The sequence below is a fragment of the Dermacentor albipictus genome, chromosome 9, assembly GCF_038994185.2.
Source record: "Dermacentor albipictus isolate Rhodes 1998 colony chromosome 9, USDA_Dalb.pri_finalv2, whole genome shotgun sequence".
NCBI lineage: Eukaryota > Metazoa > Arthropoda > Arachnida > Ixodida > Ixodidae > Dermacentor > Dermacentor albipictus.
This window is the reverse complement of record NC_091829.1, coordinates 63,527,837-63,544,382: the sequence shown is the minus strand read 5'-3', so window position 1 is coordinate 63,544,382 and position 16,546 is coordinate 63,527,837. Positions and strand designations below refer to the sequence as shown.

At 45.8% G+C, this 16,546-nt stretch overlaps 2 protein-coding genes across 10 annotated transcripts in view; one reads left to right on the top strand and one right to left on the bottom strand.

Annotated features, from left to right (window-relative positions):
- The window catches only part of LOC139050057 (uncharacterized), a 45,078-nt gene that overhangs the window by 19,117 nt on the left and 9,415 nt on the right, over positions 1 to 16,546 (bottom strand). For 3 of the 5 annotated variants that reach the window (XM_070526226.1, XM_070526230.1, XM_070526227.1), the window contains exons 3-8: positions 14,837 to 14,872; positions 14,004 to 14,016; positions 11,217 to 11,299; positions 8,349 to 8,516; positions 3,570 to 3,722; positions 2,506 to 2,750 (exon numbers count right to left, since the gene is read on the bottom strand). In XM_070526226.1, coding sequence (XP_070382327.1) covers positions 2,506 to 2,750; positions 3,570 to 3,722; positions 8,349 to 8,516; positions 11,217 to 11,299; positions 14,004 to 14,016; positions 14,837 to 14,872 — 698 coding nt within the window. The remainder of the gene's footprint in view (positions 1 to 2,505; positions 2,751 to 3,569; positions 3,723 to 8,348; positions 8,517 to 11,216; positions 11,300 to 14,003; positions 14,017 to 14,836; positions 14,873 to 16,546) is intronic. The other 2 variants (XM_070526229.1, XM_070526228.1) reach the window with 1 other exon arrangement.
- Positions 8,416 to 16,546, top strand: part of LOC139050060 (uncharacterized) — a 54,697-nt gene continuing 46,566 nt past the window's right edge. For 4 of the 5 annotated variants that reach the window (XR_011508757.1, XM_070526235.1, XM_070526234.1 and 1 more), the window contains exon 1: positions 8,424 to 8,533. The gene's annotated coding sequence lies outside the window, so the exon portion shown is untranslated. Of the gene's footprint in view, positions 8,534 to 16,546 lie in introns of all 5 variants that reach the window. The other variant, XM_070526233.1, reaches the window with a different exon arrangement.

Sequence of the window (16,546 nt, the reverse complement as noted above, 5' to 3'; positions counted from 1 at the left end):
CAACATATTTCAATATTTCAACAAGAGTGGCACAATATTTCAACAACAACGAAAAGGCTGGTGCGCCGTAAACGAAGTGCGTAAAGGAAGTTATCACATAAAAACTTTCAGACGCATGAATTCGTAAATAATTTCATGCTTTAAGAAACAGAAGCTTACTAAGAAACATATTCACGTAAAGAATGCTTAGATGCATTCAAAATATATCTTGCAACATGCTCATATTTCAACTAATGTGGTATTTTGCATACTGAATGAATGAATGAAGTAACTTTATTTTGGTCCAGAGAAGACGCAGGGGAGACCCCGCGCCACCCGGCTAGTCCCACGTAGGGACCGCCAAGCCGAGCTTGACGGCCCGGTCGCGGGCACTCTGGACGGCCAGGGTTTGGTCGCTGAGTTCGGGGCTGCCCAAGAGCGCAGCCCACCTATCCTCGCTGAAGGAGGAGCCGATGGCTTCACACCCCCACAACAAATGGTCCAATGTTGCCCTTAGTCCACAAGCAGGGCAGTCCGCACTGGGGTATCTTTCGGGGTATATGGCATGAAAAACCGCGAGGTTAGGGTACGCACGGGCTTGTAAAAGTCGAAGGGTAACCGCCCGCGCCCTACATAAGGCGGGGTGCGGGAGGGGGAAGACCCGTCTTGACAGATAGTGATCGGCATTACTTATATTGGGGTTTACAATTACCTTCTGTTCATTGAAAGCATAAAAGAAGGCACAGGAAATTATGTAGGCGCTGGGACGAGACTAGAACGTTCGTACACGTGCCATGGACAAGGCTGGCATGACATCTGAAATTAAATATTGCTAGAAGAGGCCTTCCTCTTAGCAGAAAGACAATGCTAAGGCCGTTCATGACGCGATAAAGCGCTTACCCTCAAATGTCTGTTATTGTGCCAGATCTTAGACTTCGCAGAATCGATTCCTTCAGACAATTATTCACTAACGGCAGTACGAATGCTCAGTGGAAAAAAATATAAATCAAACGTGTTTATTTCCTGTTCATACTTATTCTGTTCGAGAAATAGATGTCAATTTTTTGTGGTATTCGAATCTGACTAAATATAATGGCCAATTCCTGTAGCTGGAACTCGTATACTATGAAAAGGAGCCCGGACACGTGAATAATAAGAATAAATAAATTGTGAGGTTTTACGTGCCAGAACTACAGTCTGATTGGGAGGCACGCCGTGTTAGGGGACATTTAAAACTATTTGACACCTGGGGTTCTTTAAGCCATTCCTAAGTTTCGGTAGACCAGTGTTCTTGCATTTCGCCTCCATCAAAGCGTGGGCGCCATGGTCAGGATCGAATCCGAGTTCTAGGGCTCAGCGGACAGATGGGGATCGCCGCTTGCTTGAAGTGGCCGTTTACACCTGCCGAAACTGTCCCTCTACACTTTATGACAATCCATAAGCTTTCCAGTTAGCCACTTACTCATAGTGCTGCTTATATTAAGGCAATTGCACTGCTCTCTTTCCGCCTTTAAAAGCAGAGGAATGTGTTGTTTTGTATTCTAGATTCTAAAATATAGACCCGAACTTTTCGGTTTGCGGATTCCAAAACTTCATCGTTTGTAGGCCTTTATCTTAAATTTATGGTGAGCTTTCACAGTAGCGCGAAAGAGACAGCAGATATGGAAGCTCCGTTGCCATAAAAGCAACTAACTTTTTTTTTTGCTTGGGTGGTAACCTGGTCGGTGCTTGGATGGCACCTAGCCATCAAACTAGCCACTTGCTAGTTACGTAACAGTTGCTAGTTACGTGACTGGCATGTTGCTCCGATAGTTACCGTGCAGGTGAGTCAATCATGCATGTAGAGGCAGAGATCGAGCGCATGTGGTAGTTCTCGTTTGCGTGCACAAGCCGAGAGAGTTTCAGGGACGAATACCGGCAATAGCAGGCTGCTAAACTTCTAATTTGAATCTGCTAATGATTCGCACTGCAAACGCACTACTTAAAACAGAGCCGAGAAAGGAGGAGCCCGGACAAGTCCTTAATGGATCACTTACAAGAACTTGGATAACATCTGAGTGGCAACGGACAAGGGCCAAAGGGAAGCGACGACATCATTGCTCATTTCATGGTGCCTACTTCTCCCTTTACGAACTTGTCCGCTGGCACTAAAATGTTGTTCAACCAACACGACCAATGGGCAGCAGTGCTTTGATTAGAATTCCAACTACAGTGGTACCCGCCACAACGTCATCCCTACTGATCTTGCCTACGCACACGCAGTGTGTAACGACAAGAGATCACTGCGGACACTAAAAACTGTGTGTGCGCAGGCGCAGGTTGCACGAGCGACGTTGCGACGCGCAAAGTGGATGTAATCGATCTAAATAAACTGAGCTGGCAGTTGGCCCATGGGCTGCCTTTCCTTTGCTTACTTGTGCTGTAAGCAACACTTGTTTCACGGTACGAATTGCTACCAGCCTGCAAGTTTGCGATCGTAACGAAGAGCCTGGTACCCAACAGACGACGAGACCAGACGACGCCTACCGCGAACAGAAGTGCCGTGCTGTGTATGGCGATGTCCGTGACGGCCCTGCCGCTGGTGCCGCGATCGCCGTCCAGCAGTCCGAAGCCTCGCACGCCGAGCGTTTCGCGAAGATGGGCGGCGCCGTTCTGGAACGGCAGCTGGCCGAACTGCGCCCGAAGGTCGCTGAACGGCCGTCCCGACGGCAGCGCGAACAGGAATCGAGACGCCGAAGTCTTCTGGTCCAGCAGGAAGCGGTACTGAGACTCTGTTTGAGGGGGGTGATCGCACTCCGTTGTGACGACGCGCGGGGACTTCTGTACATGCCAACCCATTTGCGCAATACTGAAACCAAAGGGCTTCCGATATTGCTTTATGCTGACGACAGGGGATGAAACAAGCGAAACTTTCTGAGGCAGAATGGCAAACGCTTCGATAGGTAGGCGTGTTGTTGACAGGCATGTGCCAAATCTGAGAAGAAAATGAAGTTAATATCGGCTCAGCCTCACAACGCGGCTTAGTATCCCGCAATTACAGACCAGTATATGTGAACAACACTGTGATGTTCGGTTTTACTGACTACTGTCACAGGCTGCTCGGAAGTCTAACGTTTCCTGATAACACGCCGTCCGTAAGCTTTTGTGACTGGCTGTGCAACTTGCCCCAGTTTCAGCACTTCCCTTAGAGGGTATTTGCCGCTACATTCTGGACCTATCACCGATTATGCGGTCGGACACATAGCGGAAAGGACTACCGTAGAACGGCAAGTTCGGCTAGTTGGTGGAAGTTCATCTTGTAACACTGGGGTAGTACTATCAGTTTGTTACGGGGATGTTGCGAGTACAGAAAGACTATACTTATATTACATATACAATCAGTGTCAGAGTAGTTAAGATGGCTGACCACCAACAGCACGCAGCAGCCAGCGTCTCCGATCTTCTTTGTCCTCTCTCTTCTTTCATCCTTCCGTAACAATATAATGCATCTTGTAATACTATCGCACTAATCCCAGTATTACAAGACGAAAGGACTACCGCAGGGTTCAGCAGAAAGGGCTTTTTTTATTTTGAAACGTTGCGCGTAATACCATCGTATGAGCCGTCCGCGTTCGGCTCGATGTCCAGGATGAAGTAATCGCAGACGCCGGGCTCCGGCAGATGCCTCCACGAGACCACGCCTGGCTCTGTGGCACCACTCGGCAGCCGCTGGGGGGCAGTCAGGGCGCAGAGCAGCGCAGACTCTGTAGGGACGCAAAGTGTGCATACACGATTAGTCACCGCCGCTGGCGTTCAATGGTAGCAGGAGCGCTACTACTTCTGGCTTGTGAGAAAGAACCATGGCGCAGTTTCTTCCAGAACAGCTTGTACGCTTCTCGTATCAAGCAGAGACTGATGAGTGACACTCCATTTGCTCACTGTCCGACGAACTGGCGACCATCTTTTCCAGGAATGAATTTAGGACGTGTTCTTCCCGCGTAAAGTTGGCACTGTTTTATGAATGATTGAGCGTCGCGCAGTGTCCGGAGAAAATGTCTGTATTAAGCAGGAATATTTTTTTCTTATTTTTATTTTGCGCTGTTTAAAAACGGCTGTTCTATAACTGCGTTACCCGTTTCGTAAATTTATCATCATTGCGTATTTGGAAATTGTACAGCGAGATATTGCATTTGGGTTTCAGGAAGTGTGTTTCGATCTTTTTTTTTCATCCGTGAGAGCGAGCGTTTCAAAACAGCAGGTCCTTGCGCGCTCTTAAAGCACACGGAACACCACTACTGTTTGACACGCGATGAACTTCCTGCGTATTATCGATGAAATTGCGACGACGTGTCGATGAGAGACAAGCAAAAGGCACGAGAGCTCCATTCCTTCCTTCGAGGTTGTGTCGCGTTTTCAACTCAAGAATGCAACCGCACCAACTACAACTTTAACTACACGCTACTGCTATGCAACTGTAAGTTACAGCAAAACTTGCTGCAAATTTTATCGAGGGAAAGTGAGATCACGAAATACGGAAACATTGCTAACGTAACTGCATGTGTCGCCGCGCGCTATAGAAATGCAACCTCCAATATCATTCACACCCTCGTTTCGAATCACACCCTGATTCGCACCCTGACACCCGAATTCACACCCTGAAGGAAGAGTTACCGTCAGTTCTCACTCAAGGGATAATCACACTTATATAGTCACAAAAAAAGGATAATCAAAAAAATTATTTAGTACTGACAGCTGTGTTTGCTAGCTGAGAAGAAAAGCTGACGTCAAAACGGGATGGGGAGCCCGTTACTTTTGCAGTCGCGCGTACCAGCATTATGACTGATTTATACGCTTTGAATATACGACACCACGGAACATATGTGAGAGTATGTAATAACTTTTTGATAATAACTTTTTATGATAACTTTTTATGATTTTTTTAATAACTTTTTGAACGTGAACCTTAGGGCAAATATCATGGTTCGTCCATTTCCGCGGAATGTGCACCCCGTGCACAATGTAGGGAGGCGGGTCGCGAGAGCTAGGGCTTTGTTGCGAGAGGCAAAGGATCAGGAGGAGGAGTCTGCGTTTGTTGACGCCGCAAGGATTAATGGTAAAAATGCTTATTCGGTGGTGGTAGTAGATGGCAAAGGGAGCGTTAGAAATGCTGCTTCCATTTATACCAAAGATCCGGGGGTTGCTGAACAGGTGGCTATTGCTCTAGCACTAATTGATTCTAGAAGAGTTTTGGTGTTTAGCGACTCGCGATCTGCGATTACAGCCTTCTCGAGAGGACTTGTTGCGGAACCGGCTAGCAGACTGCTGCAGGGTAGGGATATCACTTCGCATACCGTTACTTGGTTCCCGGCGCACATGGGGACAGTGGAGGGAGCCCCGCGTAACCTCAACGAGGTGGCGCACAGGGAGGCACGAGGATTAGTGTGCCGTGTACTCCGTGAAGGGGTTGGATCTCCCGCTCCTGAGTACAGGGACCAACTGTTAACCTACAACGAAATCACCAAGCACTATTACTTAGGGCGCAGGGCATTCCCGTTGCCACATCCTAAATTAAATAGGCCGCAGGCGGTTACATTAAGGCTTCTGCAGACACGGACGTACCCTAACCCTGTCATCATGAATAAAATTAATCCGGACTGCGGGGTTTCAGTCTATTGTAGTAAGTGTGGGGGTTTGCTCGATTTACAACACATGCTGTGGCGCTGCTTGGCGTTGGCCGGTGATGGTTCTCGAGGTGAACAGTGGTGGCAGCGAATGCTGCACAGTGAAGTGCTGGCGGACCAACTCAGTGCTGTCCAGAGGGCCCGTGTGATAGCAGAGGGGCTCGGCCTCTCTGTACCGACGTGGGAGTGGCCCGCATCAGTCCCAGACTGATCCCTCAGGACCTAAATAAAGTTCTTCATACCATACCATGCCACGGAACATGACCAATGCTACAACCGTTCGCCTTGAAAGGTGATATAAAAAAAACTGTACTGCTGTCGGAATATTACACCTAAAGCTGTTTCATCAAGCAGCGCTTAAAGCTAGCGTCATAGGTAAATGATTGGCGTTTATGAATCCTTCTTTTTGTTTATTTGCGGTTATTTATGGGCTAACTTTTTATTGTACATGCCCACAAGGTCGACAACAGTATGTAGGGTAGCAGGAAATATACGCAAGGAATATCATAAGTATTTAAATGATGCACACTGTGTAAGACAAGCAGACTTTTGTCTAATTTTGTGACAGTATAGCTTCAGTTCCTTACCTTCAGTTCCGAAAATCGTGATACTTCCTAATAGAATACTTTTTCTACGCCTAATTATAACGGAGCATAGTTTATTGTGGTGCACGCGAATTCTCGATAGTCAGGCTAAATACCGGGAAAACACTTTCTCCGGACAAGCCTAAACGGTTGTTAGCATCGCTTGATTTTTGAAAACCTTTGTTCTCAGTTCGCGACAACTTCACTCATTACCAGTACTACTGTGCCTTTATTTATTTTTACAGCGAAAGTTATTAAGAGTTACTACGTCGGGAGGTCCTAGATAAATACGTTGGAGGGAAGAAATTATTTTGTTCGGAATGCACTGCACCGAATTTGATTATATTTCTGGCATTTAGAAGCAATAGTATAAGTCTGGGTACTAGAGTCAGCATACCTTCCATGTAGGCCATCAGTGTTTCAGCAAAAATGTTTTGCGTCTTCAAAGTTGAATCCTCAAGCATAAACTTATTACCTGTGTAACTCAGCAACCAATAGCAAGAGCACAGTTCTGTACACTGAAGCAAGTAAGGCTTTTAAAACAATTGGTGATACTCTACGTTACTCTACGTCACTCTCAACTATACCACTTATTTGTGAGCAAGACTTCTGCGAAACCCTCGCAGACATTACATCAATGACACGGAAGCTGTAAACTCATATACCAGATTTATCCGCTTTAGATGCTATAACACAAGCAATTTACAGAACTCTGACATCTGTTCTTGGTGCGGAAAAGGGAACTAGTAATATCAGGGCTTCAATAGTTCAAGCTGTTATGAAAAATATTTAGCTCGGGAGCTCCTATCTAGATACGTTAAAAGGATTGTTATCTTTTTTACACACACTGCACTGCTTTTGATCAAATGTGTTGTATATTAAAGAAAAAGTTTGAATCTAGTGAGTGCAGGCAGCGGATTTTAAATTTATACCATTTTTTACATACATTGCAAAATTTGAAAAACTGAATAGAAAATTTAGGTAGCAAGTTCACAACATTGTAGCTGAGCAACAGGAAATGATATCCTCATCCTGTACACTGCATATAATAATACATGTAAAGCGGACAAAATTGGTGTATTAACACCACTTTGACATCTAACACTAATTTGCGAGTAGGATTTTGCAAAACCCTCGTGAACGACGTTGCAACAATTTTACGTGATCTGCAAAATCTTATATCATGTTTGTACGCTTTAGATAATGTAACAGACCTATGTTGCAGAACTGCGATACCTGTTTTTGGTGCAGAGTTATAAATTTGAAAATGTCGTGCTTCGATTGCTTTTGAAGGTTACCAATTTTCGGAAATGTTCAAAAATTATTTAGGCAATAATTCAATGTTCTGCTTCCTGAAGCGATTAGGATTCAGCTTTCGGTCTCCAATGGAACAAAATTGTTACAAAATGGGTGCATCATTTGTCACGAAATAAAATTTCTGTGCGGTCTTTGTTAGACTAAAGTTGGCGCCCTTATCCTGTCCTAGTCAGGCCACCTCCTCATTCTCAGCTACACCCTTTCCATAGGTCGAACTAGCAGGAAACTTTGCTCAACCCCACTAATACATTACTCGCGCTAAGACACACTCCAATACCACCTATATTCGGGATCGTATAGCACAGAATTTAGTTCCACAAGGCAATGTCAGTGAGCGAATCTTTGTTTCGCGTTATCAAACAACAAATTACTTTTTAAAAACCTCCATATGCATAGTCACCTGGAGGATAACCTTGCAAAGGTGCACAAACCTGGAAGACCATGCAGAGACCGTCGCTGATAGAAGAGGGCACGATACTCAACAGTTTATCGTCACAGACGCTAACCACTGGGCCTTCTCGCAGCTTTCGCACTTGTTAATCTACTCAAAGTTCCGAACAACACACAGGCTCCGAGAGTGGTGGTGCATCTGCATGTGTCTCGGATGCCACAGCAGGCAAGTAGTAGACTGTGACGGAAGAGGACAGTGATGTTCGCATCGCAAATTCGTTCTCAACACCGGTCTGCGTTTTCAGAGCCTGCAGCTGTCGCAGCGACTTAAGTGCCAGAGGAGTCTCTGAAGTCTGCAATTTCTTCTGTTTTTCTTTATTTATTTATTGCTTATTGCTTGTTGCTTTACAGGACTCACCGGAATAAGGCCCCTCTTGCATTCGGGTCACCTCTGGCCTCGCCTTGGCTTTCCTCGACTTTGGCGCTGCTTCCAGTCGTCTCGGCTTGGTGTCGAGGGAGCCAGTCATCGTGTGATCGTTGACGCCTTCCAGCGCCATGAAGTGCGCCTCGCCAGCGATAACTGTGGCTGCACGGAGGCCATCGGTGAGGTGAAACAGAGTGTTTACTTTCTTACGTTTCACTCCGATGACGCAGTATTCTAATGAGACTATGGGCAGAAGGTGTCATTACACTCACGTGAATATAACCATGAGACCGTAAGAAAAACAGTGCCGAGAACAGCGGCGCTGTGAGAAAACACATTACACGCCCCGGCATCAGCCCTAAAGCAAATCAAAGTCAGTGTAATAGGTGAAAGGTAATAGCCCCTTGTCTCTGTACATTTGCTCTGTGACCTTTTACGCAGCGGGAGTCGTCCTAAATCACCTGCACGTTAAATGTAAAGCAACTTTTTCAAGCCCTGATCGTCCTTTGTTATAGTCGTTGTGATGTTGCCTTTCTTCATCAATAAACAGCATTTTGAATATTTGTTCTCGCATATTTCCGCTCCAAGCAATGAGCGCGCGATGTGACTTATAACAATTACCTTTCATGCATTGCAAACTTTCCTTTGTTCAAGGTCTTCCAAGGGCATTTAAAAACGGTTTACGTTCTAATGGGCTCCCATTCACATCTCGTCGAACTAGGCCCCCGTATTCCGTACAAACCTACTCAAGATTTGCGTCATAATCACCTCATGGCGTGCGTCATGACGTGATCACGTCATGACGCACGCCATGATTACGTAGGCAACCGGGCTCAGTCCTGGTTAACCTCCCTACCTTTCATTTATCATTTGCGCTCTCTCTCTCTCTCTCTCTCTCTCTCTATTCAAGATTTGATAGGCTTGAAAACTTTTTAGGTATAAAACAAAACCTTATCACTTTCAACTGGCGATCAAACATCAAACCGACAATAAACATTTTTTTTTGTTAATTGCTAGCCATCAGCTCCAAAACAGGCCCATAAATTCTTCCCCGATCGGGTGATAAATAGAGCGAGGCGAGCACAAAACCTGTGGTATTTCGCCAAAGAACACCTTAGAAGCAGGGAAAATGTATGCCTCTATCGACAATCATTCCCAAATTCTGCTAAGCTGCAGCGAATCGAAGAAAGCAAGCAGTCCTAGCAATAGTGTTCCTCCGCTCGCGTAGAGAAAAGAAAGCGAACGGCGAAAACGTGGTACATTTCCAATGGGGATAACGTGGCCTGCCAGCCGAATCCTGCGCTATGTCAGCGCCGCGATGCGACTAGGCTGATCTAATGGCGGAGCCCGTGTTAAGACAAAAATAAATATTGACTCGGAGGACGATTGCACGCGTACCATACGGGCAATATTTATTTTCACCGTAGCTGTCCTTTCTATTTATGCCCCAAGCGCTTGTTATTCACTGTTATTAACTGCCTTTCTCTTTTTTTTCTTTTCAAATTCCCTGTGGCAACTAATAGTGTTCAGCATCCACAGCACTAGCTACAAAGAGGCGCACAATACCTTGGACTGTAATCAACAAATAAACATGGGCCGACTAAGTTTATAGTGGAAACAGCACTATTATATACTTTAGGTAACCGTTTTGATTACGATTTGAAAGAGGCCGGCGATCGGTGCTTGTACAATTGAGAGAGAACGTTTTGAGAGCCTAGTAACAAACAAACAATCCACACTTTGGTGTGACTATATGCAGATGGAATCGGCACACGCTCTGCATCTTCGGTTTAACAAATGCCCGCACTCTTTGCTACTCAATTTCTGGATAAAGGTAGTTGAAAGATTGTAACGATCAATATGTTACCGCATTAGAACCACCGCAATAAAAGAAGGCACCCGTAACGCGTTCACACTGGCAATTTGAATACGTACTGACGTATTTTCTATTGTTCATTTCTTACGTAAATTCAGCTGTGGAACCTGTAAACGTTGGAAAACATACTCGCAAGCCTTCCATTACATAAATACGTCAACAGCTTTGTCTGCAGCCAGTCTCGGCATCGTTTCTGCCACATCGTGACGTCATGACGCATGCCATCGTCACGTGATGGAAGGACATTGCAACGTCTTGACACTATACCCGGCTCGCCTGCAACCATCTGCCCTGCTGATACGTCGGCGGTCCTCCCAATGAGTAGCAGCATAGGAGGTGACCGAGCGAGTTGCAGTGAGGGTCGAAGCGTCTCAATGTGCTGTGCGCACGTGACTCATGATGTCACGACACAGTGACCTCGTGGGAAACGGAATTGAAACTAGCTCTTTAAGAAGCTATGATAATAAATTGGTTGAAGCGCTCTGAGGCTCGTCGCTATATTTCTTTTTCTCGGGTTTAGAGGTCTAGGGCCTGCATTTACCGCAAGACACTGAAGAGTCAAATACATGTCGGCCCACCCACGGTAGAAATCGTTAGCCCGGAATCTCCACTCTTAAATACAGGGAATTAGAGAAATTGTTATATTCGCCACCCACTTCACCAATTGTCATGATATTTGTTGCAATTAAAAGGCATAGTTGTACTCTGTTTACTGCAGAAGTATATATTCAATTTGAGCCATATATTTTTAGAAAATTTAGGGCATAGGGAATGAGGTGCCGGCGGAAAGCTCCGTGGTTGCCAAGAGGCGCCTTGATGCTACAAATATCGGCACGATGACTTGAAGATACCGGGCAGCAGGTCAGTGAATTCGCCAGCTCAGTTGCTTGCGTCCAACTGGAGTTCTCGGCACCGACTAAAGCGTCACAAACTTGAAAAACCTTTCGGTGTCTTTTAGACGCTGCATGGAAAAGTGTGTCACTCACCGGAGGTCGTCATGTAGTACACGAGGCCAACAATGAAGAGGACCACGAGAATAGCCGCCACGACTATGACCTCATCGGGGTGCCTGTAATGTTCAACTTACTTCAGATGTTTATTTCAATTTGTAGAAAATATGCAAAACTCGTAAATTGGAGGAGAAACCGTTTGGCCAACACGAAATGTGAATCGCTGCACTCCTCCATGTAAAACGAGCAGTGGAATCAGCTGCTGCGTGATAGAATTTAAGTGGATTCTCTTGAGCCATCTGAAAAATGTGTACTGACGCATTGTTCTGCAACTGAACCACAACTCTAGTAAAGTGCTCTAGGTTTTTTTTATGTTTTCTTTTTTATTTTCCCCGTACCTATAAATGTTGGATTAGCGTCTCCCTCTACTTTATTTTTTTTTATTTTGTGCAGCTGCGTGTTTTCACTTCCCATTGCTTTTAACTGAGACGCGTATCTCCTGATAGAAATTTTCAAGTTTCTATTGCCTTGTTTATGAGCCAACTGATAAACGGACGCGCTACACTTTGCAGCTACGTTTATTTTTGTTTTTAGCTAATTATCGAAACTAAGGTTATACATGCTATTCCACTCTGTACAGGCCTCAAGATCGCAATATATCTAAATGAATAACCTATATATGGCCTCCCCGTCTTATATTAATGAACTAGTGGCAAAACACAAAGGTTCTTTTTTTGTGGAGAAGCCTGCTTTTTAGGCATGCGTTGTTACAAATACACAAAGAGATTTATTTTGTTAAGGGAATCCACCCGGCAACGGTAGTAAGGGACATGTATGCAGCCCTCCATTTCGTACCGGCGTACAGAGCGGAAAAACGCATGTTCTCTGCAAGGAATTAAACGCTTGGGGATATTTTAAACGTAGAATTACACGGACAACAAGTTATTTGTTTCCTTAAATCATTCAGGGGGCGGAAAATGTTAGGCGGTGAAACCTCGCGACAGCATAGATGTCGTGTACCCACGGAAATGTGTCTTCAAGGTATCCGACACCGAGGCTAGGCTTTTACACTGCAACTTTCGGTGAGTAAGGCAGCCATATTTTCTGCAGAATATTACAAGACAGGGTAATCCTCAGGGTAATCCGAATTCTTTTTGCAACATCTGTTGGTTGTGAGTATAAGGTAGATTGAATATATGACTGAGATTATTTTCAGTGAACCATGTGGATGGGCGTCTCGTTCCGTACCCACACTCAGTGGAACATGGCTTTTGCGCGTCTAGCCCGGCCACAGCACTTGTTTCTCTTCATGCGAGAAAAGGCAACACTCCGCAACACTCTGCGTGCAGCCAAACTTCACTTGCACTTCCAAACTAACCTTCACGTAAACAGCAAAAAAAAAAGTCGCAGTGTCAAACACGGTGTCACGCGCGCACAGGCAAACGCGAACACATCTTACTCGGTGACTGCGATCGCTCGCTGTCACAACGCTGACGTCATGAAGAGCGCCGGCAGCGGCGAGCGAGATCGCCCTCCGTGGTGCCTGTCGCTTCAACGGAAATTAGGAGTGCGAGAGCACAGCGCACACGAAGCCAAAAGTTATCTCTGGTCGCCTGCTTTTCACCCAGTGCAGATTACCTCCGACATACCGTGCGCAATACCACACTCAGCCACGCTATGCACAGCCGCGGCCTGAATAGAACAGGAGAATCACGCTCACCGGCACCCCCCCCCCCTTACTCGATCCTAGCGTGCGCACATTTACCCGTTAGCTCCCTTGCGCGCGAGAGAAGACGGAGAGGCATCGCGTAGCTGCTTAAGGGATGTGATGTTGCTTCACTATACATGCAATGCAGCAAAATTTTCTGGCACGTCTTTTACATTAGTTTCGGGAAGTGGCAAACTGTTTTGACACTATAACATTCTCTAAAAGGAGTCTGGCACCCACGTTTCTTACCATTCGAATAAGAATCCGTGTCGATCTGGGCATTTCGTTGTTGTCCAAATGTGTCTTGCGTGTAGAGCAAGGTGCTAACGGTCTTTTTCTGCCAATATGGCCTCAAGCAGAACGGTTAGCTGTTCTAGCACAGGTGACACACATGTCTGGGAACTTATGTCGGTTAGAGGCACTGAGCACGGAAGTGAAGTCATCTTTTTCAGAAATATTTTTGAGAGTAGTTTTCAGCCGACGCTAAGGATCGGTGCTGTCGCGTACTACTCTAAGGTGGTGAGTGGCAAGGGCATTGGAACGACTTGTTCCTTCTTGTGCAGAACACATCTAGCATTGGCTCATGTGCATTTTAATTATCCGGCAACAACACTGCAGCGTCGTACTTTATTTGCTTTCTTAGCTTCGGCAAAGCTATTCTAGTCTCGGGAAGATCACGCTGCCATTACGGGGCGAACTCATGCTTCGGTATGAATCAGCATTTCAGCTTTACTGCATTGCCGCCGTTATTTCAGTATTTGAAAGAAAGCATACAAATATCTTCAAACTATAAAGTTTGCACTCCACTTGCAATACCACATTTTTTTTTACAGAAAACATGCTGACAAACTGAACAACCGTACCTTGCGAAAATCTAGGGAAATCTAGAAAATTTTACGCCGAGTTAGGGAAAAACTGGTTTCACAGTCTGTCAGCACTACTTCACGCCAATGTTTCTAAAGCGAAGTTTGTTCTGAGTTGTACAAAGGCTCAGCCGAAAGATCCTGTCACGTTGACGTAAGGAGGTGCAATATGACTTCCCAAAGACATATCAAGACTGCTTTCATAACGTAACCCACAAAATAAAATGGTGGACAGAAAGAGGGTCTACTTACGATCCACTCGTCGCTGCAGCATAATTTCAGCAAACCAAAATTATCATTTAGTAGTAGAACGTTGAGTTGGGCGAGCTGTTTCATACTTGCATAAAAACCGCAATGCGATTGAGACGAGAACAAGAAGAAACAGCAAAGCTGCATAACAACCGCTGACTAACAACTTGTTTTATTTGCACTAAGCCCTGCCTAGTATATGCGCAGAAGTTTGCCGTGTCACACCACCAGTTCAAAGACAAATGTGATCCCACGAGTTCGAAATATATCCAGATACCGTCCTTGCGCGAACATATCGCGCTAAACGACCAACGCCAACAACAGCAACGCCAAAAATAAGCACGCTCATTTTACTATCACCTTTCGAGAAGTACACTGCTTCGTTGAGTCACTGTACAGTAAAACAAACAATCAAAGATGAAACGCGCAACACGCAAAAGAAAGCTATACATTCGTCATTTAACTTGAGCTTGCGTCTAAGACGAGAAGATTACCAGCAGAGATACGGAAACTTTCACAAGAGGGTGAATCAGCTAAAACCTGAATCAACCTATCGAGCAAAGCAGTCTCAGCGTCGCTCAGTATGTATTGGATATATTTCGAACATGTGATGACCATCTTTGTCGGTTAACTGGTGATAGGATATGGCGAACTTCTGTGAATATAAAAGTCAAGTCTTTGTGCAAATAAGCCCAGTTGTTGGTCAACGCTTGTCATGTAGTCTTGTGTTTCTTCTCGTCCTTGTCTCAGTCGCTTTGCGTTTTTATCCATCTAATACAGAACGCTCAAGCGACGCGTTAAAGTAGGTGAAGGGTAATAGATGCCATATGTACTACCTGCACGTACTTGCTCCACTTCTAGTATCCTCATGTCTGCAAAGAATCCGTGTTTTACAATGCACGCAGAAGGTTCTGTAAATCTCTGATCATCATCACAAAATCAGCTCTCATACGCGCTTGCTGAATGTGATCAGAAACTTGGTTGATCAGAAAGCTAAGGTTTAGAGTAAACGTTAATTTAATAGCACTTGTTCCAAAGCTTACACTTACTCTTCAGGCTCGTAACGTGTACCTTAGCACATAACACATGTTGTATTTTGAGCTTCCATATTGAAGTTTAGCTTGTAACCGCAGGGGTCCGCATGAATTTCACCAGAAGCTTCCTTTCAGCCGTGGCATCTTCATCTTGATGCGCGATAGCAGCACCGTAAGCACAGCTGAAATTTGTCTCTGGACGCCTACAGTAGCGTCCAGTGATTTCCATGTAGCTACTGTCCTGCGTCAGTCGAATCCATATGACACCTGCTAATTTCCTTATCTCTACATTCATCTGGCTTATTTGCCACGATATCAAAAGTAAGGGCGGCGATAAGGACTAAACTATGTGCGACAAGCAATTAAAAAATGATATATGTAATTTTCAGAACCGGGAACGTGCCACTTTGAATTGAAAAAGCAAACTTTGTTGCTGATATTTCATCTATATAGATGAAGATGAGGTAGTGCAACTTGCCAGGTCATGTTATGCGTGAAACAAAATACCTGGTGATGTTAACGGAATGGGTGTCTGGGAAGAAAAACATAGGTTGGGAGACCATAGCGGTGTTTTAAAGAAATCTGCAGGTGTAGAACAAAGTCGGTCGACGCAAAGTAGTAGTTATCCAAGACAGGCTGTTGTGCCATTACCACAAGCCCGGATTCCGAATCTGCAAGATGCAGAATCTATCCTGCGAGCGCCCTAATTCTCCCTTCACAAGTCAAGATGCTGAGCCGTCAGGCAGCGTGCGGGAGAAGCCTCGGCGAGCCGCAAGTTTGGACGTGTCAGCGTGTGCCAGACAGCCCGGCGCCGCACCTCCCTTTGCCTGGAGGTCACCGCGCGCGCGAACTTTGAACCGGGTGGCCAGCGCGGTCGCTGGTTGGACCCCTCGGACGACCGTCGTGTGCTGACTTTGTATTGGGCCGTTTGAGTGACAATGGTTCCTCGGGGATTATAAAAGCAGCGTCGCGCTGCCTGAAAAACAGGATCCGCCGTCCCACCGGGAGAGAGTGTCGCTCCCGACTGGGGTGAGATGTGTCACGCGTTTTCGCCGGACGTCGTCGTGCGAGAACAGTCGCGGTTGTTGTGAGCACTCGGCCCCAGTGCCGACCCGTTCATGTCCTGTATGATAACCTGTATATAATGTATAAAGTCCCTTTGTTATTCTCATCGACGCCAGGCTCGGAGTCTTCGCTACCAACGCTCTGTCACGAAACGGGTGACGAGCGCTACGGGACCACAAAGCCGTAATCGTGGTGCAGCGGTGAAAGTTCGTAACACTGCTGGCACCGGTTGGATGTCGTAACAGTGGATGGCAGCTACGGGATTGACCGGCATCAGCTACCTCGGCGCGGTGAGTGCCTGAAGTTTACCTCAAACACCAGACTTTCTCTGACACAGGTTATAGTAGCTTAGGGAAGGATTTGGTGTTGCATTGTGATAACCTTGTGTGTTTCAAGCCTAGTAAGAGTGTTTTGAAAACCAGGGGATGCTGAGGGGGTAAACAGGGC